This window comes from Uloborus diversus, chromosome 3 (assembly GCF_026930045.1).
Source record: "Uloborus diversus isolate 005 chromosome 3, Udiv.v.3.1, whole genome shotgun sequence".
NCBI classification, from domain to species: domain Eukaryota; kingdom Metazoa; phylum Arthropoda; class Arachnida; order Araneae; family Uloboridae; genus Uloborus; species Uloborus diversus.
Window position 1 is genome coordinate 154,941,902 of NC_072733.1, and position 6,541 is coordinate 154,948,442.

Here is a 6,541-nt window from a genome sequence, read left to right on the forward strand (position 1 = left end):
TATTGAGGTTCAGCGAAAAAACAATAGAAATAGGGTAAATTTGCCTCCTCCCAGAAGATGCTACCCGGGCAACTAACGGGGTGGGGGGGCAAAGGGTAAACCAAGGGTACCAGCCTGCTGCTGCCTAGATTCGGTAATGCGATTCCTGTATTCATATAAGTAGGCATGAATTCATTTATTAAGCATTTCCTGTTTCCCTATTTCAAAGCATGTGTCAACTACTAAAAATAAAGTGTGTGAACTATTAGATGGTTCTCATTTTGGTTTGGCGTCAACTCTGACTCAATGTCTTTTTTTTTTATTAAGAAAAAAAACACAAAATTTTTTGGTACAGATGTGATATACCCCCCCCCCCCCATTTGGCGACATCCGATTTTTTGCACAAAATTGAAATATTTTTCTCGCCAATGAGGCGATAAATTTTTAAGCATGGCATCCCTGGTGAAACTAACCTGTGGTTGGCAACGCGAAGGCAAACTTGTTCGAACTTGTTTACTTGGGTTCTTTACTTGGTTTTACGCAGGAGAGATACGTGTTGTTTTGTGCAATATACCTTACAGGAATGCTTATTTTGTGTTAGTTTAGATTCAGTAGTTGTGTTTTGAAGTAAAAACATTAGAAAATGCCAGTTTCTTCAAACTTGAAGGTTAATTAAAAGTTAACTCCAACGTGGTGTGTATCTGTAACGCGCCATTGTCAGATGATGTTTTGTTTTAGACTGAGTGTGACGATTTATACCATAAAAAGGTAAGTTCTTTATTTTAGAATTCACATAAAAATTCTCACTTCGGAAATTCTTTGTTTTTTACAAATCCTTGAGGGGTTCTTGTAGCTTTTAACTTTATTTTTACTGTATGTTAACTAATTTTACAAAAATAGTTCGGTTATTTTGTTCTAAAAGTTAATTCTTATCGATGCCACGAATTATTTAGACATTAACGTGCCTCCTTTAGGTACTGAATTTTATGTTAACAATTGAAAGTTCTTTCGGTTGTACTCTTAAAAATGCTGAATTTTATTAATAAATCTGCTCAATAATGGTGCATATTTCACACTTAAAACTGTGTCATTATTGTACACTGAACGGAAAGAGCCACCCTTGGGTGTACATACACATGAATATGCATAATATACATAAATATACATAATTGTGACCATACTCCGACTGTAATGTATATTAACAGTCGGAGGGATAACGGACCGAGCGGAGCGAGGTCCTGGCGAGCCAGAGGCCTTATAGTACTTTCGTAATGAGACCGAGGCAGGGTCGGCGAGCCGAGGTCTCATTACAAAAGTATTATGAGACCGAGGGCTCGTATCCCGGAGAAATGATGAAAAAACAATTAATGCATTAATTTCGACTTGTAATTAATACAATAATTTATTTCATTGTATTTTAATATGTTTACGAAAAACCCCGGCCCTGTACATTTTTGAAGCATATATTCGTGATGTTTTTTGTTGTGCTTTTATGTTGTTTTTATATATATTGTGTTCTGAAGTGCTTTGATCATGTTTTTTTATCTGATTTTTTCCTGTTGGCGCTAAAAAAGCATCGCTAAGAACGATGTATGACATATGTCGTCATACATCGTTTTCTTGGCGACGCTTTCTTGGCGCCAACAGGAAAAAGTCACCAAGGGTGGGGTATATCACATCAGTTCCAATTTTTTGCATTCATTTTATTAATCTAATTTTTTTGTTGTATGGACAAGTTGGTGCAGTTATCACTTATTAAAGTTTCTCCTAGGATGAATTCCCTCCAAGATATGTTAACAGACAGATAAATATAAGCTTTAATGTGTCAACTACTGGTGGTTTTACCTTGCTCTGTTTTCTGAACAGTTTTAAGTTTACTTGGAATTTCGTGTTTTAGAGAAGGATATTTCCCCAGTTCCCCTCTTTGAATCCATTTCTTCAATTCTGTCCTCGTTTTTTCCTGTGCATTTCTTCAAGTTCTATAAAACAGGTGAATTTTCATGCACTCTGATGTTAAAATTTTTAGGTACACATGACATTTTTATAGGGAGGGGAACATTCCCCCAGTTCCACTCCATGAATCCACCTCTGCTATTGTCTGATCACTTTTTCTGGAGCCATTCTTCAAGTACAAGTTCTATTAACCAGAAATTTCTTGCTCTCAGTCCTAAAAATTTTGGGGGGAGGGGGCATTCCCCCAGTCCCTATCTGAGGAATTGCTTCTGCTATTTTCTAATTGCTTTTCCTGGAGCTTTTCTTCAAGTTCAAGTTCTATAAAACAGAAGAATTTTCCTGCAGTTGGTTGTGAAAATTTTTAGATATATATGGGATTTTTTTCAGGGGGGGGGAATCTTCCCCCAGTTCCCCTCCATGAATCTGCTTTTGCTGTAGTCTAATTGCTTTTTCTAGTGCCTCAGTTCTCGCAAGAAAAAAGGGGAAAAGTTTCCTGTACTCTGTTTACTGAACAGTTTTAGACACTTAGGAATTTCTTGAGGGGGGGCAACATTCCCGCAGTTCTCCTCTTTGGATTCACTTTTGCAATTCTCTCCTTGCTATTCCTGGAGCATTTCATCAAGTTCAGTTTTAAAAAATGAAAGAATTTTCCAGTATTCTGCTCAGAAAATTTTAGGTACACTTGGGGTTTACTCTGCCCCCCCCCCCCCTCCCCGTGGAGACGAGCCTGCAGAGAATATAATACACAATCTGAAGCGGAGGTGAAAAACTTTGGATTTTTTACAGTAAAAGATGGCGTAAAATGAATAGGGACAAAATAAAAAAAGTTCTATAAAACTTCAGTAAAAGAATTGAAACATTCTTAGCTTTAATTCTACAAATTTCTAAATTTAAAATACCAGTAACAGCATTTTATTTGTTATAAATCTTGTAAAACTTGCATAAAGCGCTATTACTTGCAATGTGTTTCAATGAACTTGATTTAAACAAATGTAGAAATGATATCAACATAATATTCCCCATGCATGAATTTCCTAATTCATGCATCACACTTTCATAAAAAAGTAAATTTTAATGTTGTAATTTATAATGCATCATGGTTTTAACAGTTAACAAGTAGATAAAAATTGTTTTGTGTAGGACTGGATTTTGATCTGGGGTTATTCAGTAATCCTTGCATGTCTAAATGTTTGCTCAAGAAACCCATTCTCTCAGGTTAACAAGTTAATGTTAGCTCATAACAAAGATCCTGATCCACTTTACATCACCTTATCTAACATGTTTATGTTTTTATGTGCAACAAGATAAGTTGACCCCTAAAATACCAAAACAAGTGCCCCTGACCAAAAAAACTGTCTCCTTACCCTTGTTACTGGAACTTACTTCAGGTAAATTACCAAACATCCAACCCTCTTCAAATTTAATTGCCATTTGATAAAAAGAGAAAGCAATTAGATTAATTCAAAAAGGTCAAAAAGTCTTAATGAAATCTTTATAATAAGCACAAAAAATGGACCTCAACTCGAATGTAATCTCCCACAGACAGCAACCTCTGTTTGGTGGCAAATTCAAGCTATTTCTGTGTTTTTGTCATTGACACTCAATGTAGAAACGTTATGCAAGCTGAGTATTCTTTGAGGCTTTAAGATTTTCCCTGGCTGAAAAAAATCGTACATACGGCACTACTCAATTCTCAATCAAGAGTTAAAAAATTGACTTTTCCAATCTGAAACTCATTCTTCAGACTGTTTTCAGTCATTTCATAAATGCTCATTTCCAATTATATATTTTATAACTTTTTCAATTGCTTCATTGGATTGGTGTGAGATATTTAAATCATTGTAGGCAAAAGACATTAAAAAGTTACAATGCAAACTCAAGACATAGATAAAATATTTTAAACTTTACACGTTTGAATGAAAGTACCTAATCTGAAATTTATACGTTTCAAACAGTGTTAAAAACTAGCAGTCATTAGGCATACAGATATGTTCATTTGTGGATCACAAGAATTTGTGCTGCTTTTTTCAGCGCTTAGAAGAATGGAAGCATTTTCGTTTTGTTAATTGACAAAATAAAGATGAAAGAGACCTTTTTCTGAGTATCAATACCGATATGTTTTCACAAATGGTTTGAAACTAAAAAGGTGTTTTTTTTGGGGGGGGGGGGGCGCAAATATTCTGGGAGATAGAAGAAAAGAGCCATATATCTGAATGAGCGATATAACAAAGTGCAATATAACGAGGGGATACTGTATTAAAAGATTTATTAAAAGAAAATTGTTAAGATTTTATTTCTTGATTCTACTAACATTTTTAAACTATTTAATTTTGATAGAAGTAGTCGAATAAAACAGAGAACCATTAGGATTTTTTTTATCACTGAAAGAATAACTTTTTTCCTTCTTTACTGGGGAATTAATATCCGAGGAAAGTAATCAAGAAGGACAGAAAAACTACCTGCGTCACTCTAGTTCTATAAGATAATCAATCACATTTAAATTATAAGTTAACAATTATTTTCCAGTCTTAAATGTAAACAAGCTTAATAGAGCAAAAAAGAGTCAGAGGGGACAAGATTCAGTTGTTTAAATTTATCAAAATGATAGATGCTAATTTGTTTAATTTTTGCACAGAAAGCAGGGCGAGGGGTTAATTTTTTAAGAGATTCAAATGTCAGGTTAACCTGGAAATTGGGAAAAATTATTACTTCAGCAGGGTTGTGAGAACTTGGAACAGCTTAACAGAAGAGACTGTAATGAGCAAGGGGATGGATAGCTTTAAGAGAGCCATTGATCTTCACTGGGGACTAATTAAGTGACTAGGACCAGCCTAGCTGGGCCCAGAGCCTGCTACTGGTCATCACATTCGTATTTGTATAAATTGAAAATAGTTTCAAAGTTTTTCAAAGTAACTCTAAAAACAAATTTAATGTTACATTTATTTTAAACTAGAAAACAAATAAACCAAAAATAAAATTTTATCTAAGTATAATGAAACACTGCATTGGTATGTTGTCAGTTTAAATTCTATTTCTGCCACTTCGGCAAAGTCTAGCAAACAGTTTTTCCCACCTGCGGCAAAAACATGCCTACCCTCGTCGTTACACATGTGAGTTTGTATTTCACACATTAACTTTGAGTTATTCTACTCAAAAAATTACTTGCATTAAAAATATTTGCTAATTTCAAAGTGAAACCCTCACAGACCAAAAAGCACATGAAAATGATCTACCTATGATTCAAGGAAAATTTTTGCCATAAGGAACATAAAACTAGGGCAAGCAGTCAGCAGTTAACTATGACAAATTTGCTGCAGAAATTTTCATATTTCAAAGAAATTTTGCAGAAGTTCTTCAAATTTGAATGAAATACAAGAATCCCACAAATGGTACTTATTCAGCAATTTTTGAAAGAAAAAATTGTAAAGGAAGATAGCATGTACTAAATAATGAGTTGAGGTAGGGAGGAGCAAGAAAACATCAGATTTTTCGCTGTTGAGCATTAAATATATTTGAACACATTATTTTCATTTCGACTTGCACTAATAGTTAGTTATGGGGGAAATTTTATTAATATTTTCTTAACTACTGAATTCAAAACGAAACGCTTCATGTGTCATTTATATATGATTTATAAGGTACAATCCAAAAACCATTCAGATAAGTTTTTCTTGTGAAGCAGCAAGTGCTTTTCTCCAAAGTTTACAGAGTTTCTCTTCTACTTATCTGCCTCAATCATGCGTGAATATGGGGAAATGTTTCCAAAAAAAAATTAAGATACAAAATAATTGCAATACCTTGCGGTATTCATCCGTGAATATTTCATTTTCAACGTTGGTGATTATCACAGATGTCGGCAGATCAGACGTATCGGCAAGTTCCTCTGAAATATCAACATCATCTTCCAAATTGTCGATCATGTTTTGATTAATCAAGTTGAAACTAGAAATAAAAAATCTCATGCTTTTTTTTAAATTTAATATCTAATTTGAAATAAAAGCGTGTAATGTTTTATCTGCTCTATTGCGCCATTATATAAAATACAATATGCAACTAGATTTTTAAAGCATAAATTATTAAATGAGTTAATGAAGCAGAAGATTCAGCAAAACAGGCTGCAGCTAAATACTATATAGTAATAACTTTTGAAGGACAATAATGTGTTATTATCTCTACAATAACTAAAATAACTTGGTATTAAAACATAAACAAGAATGATCGTCCTTCAGCCTTCATTAGCGGGTTACGGTTCGAGTTGAAAATTGACAAGGCAGAGCAGCCGCTGCTAGAAAGGAAATCTAAGAAGAAGAAAACTATTACAACAGAGCTGTGTGTGTGTATGTGGACCTTACCAACGGTACAATACGTTGACCAGCGTTTGTTTATTTTTTTTACCTACCAGTGTCTGTATTCTGAATTAGAAATTAGGGTTCAGCGTTAATAATTTAAATGTAGGATGTGGAATAATTTAAAAATAGTATTATCTGCACAGTCGTCTTTCGCTCTCTTCACCAATCACCATATCGTGGTTTTTTCAAATAAAACCTTTTATTCCTAATAGCTCGAGCTAACTCTTTCTTTCGAAAGAATAATAATAATAATAAACACA

General features: G+C 33.9%; 1 protein-coding gene across 1 annotated transcript in view; it reads right to left on the reverse strand.

Moving 5' to 3' along the window:
* LOC129218445 (calcipressin-2-like) overlaps positions 1 to 5,951 on the reverse strand; it is a 31,722-nt gene extending 25,771 nt beyond the window's left edge. The window contains exon 1 of the mRNA XM_054852717.1: positions 5,730 to 5,951. Within this exon, the coding sequence (XP_054708692.1) occupies positions 5,730 to 5,894 (165 nt within the window). The 5' untranslated portion in view covers positions 5,895 to 5,951. The remainder of the gene's footprint in view (positions 1 to 5,729) is intronic.
* Between the last annotated feature and the right edge of the window lie 590 nt (positions 5,952 to 6,541).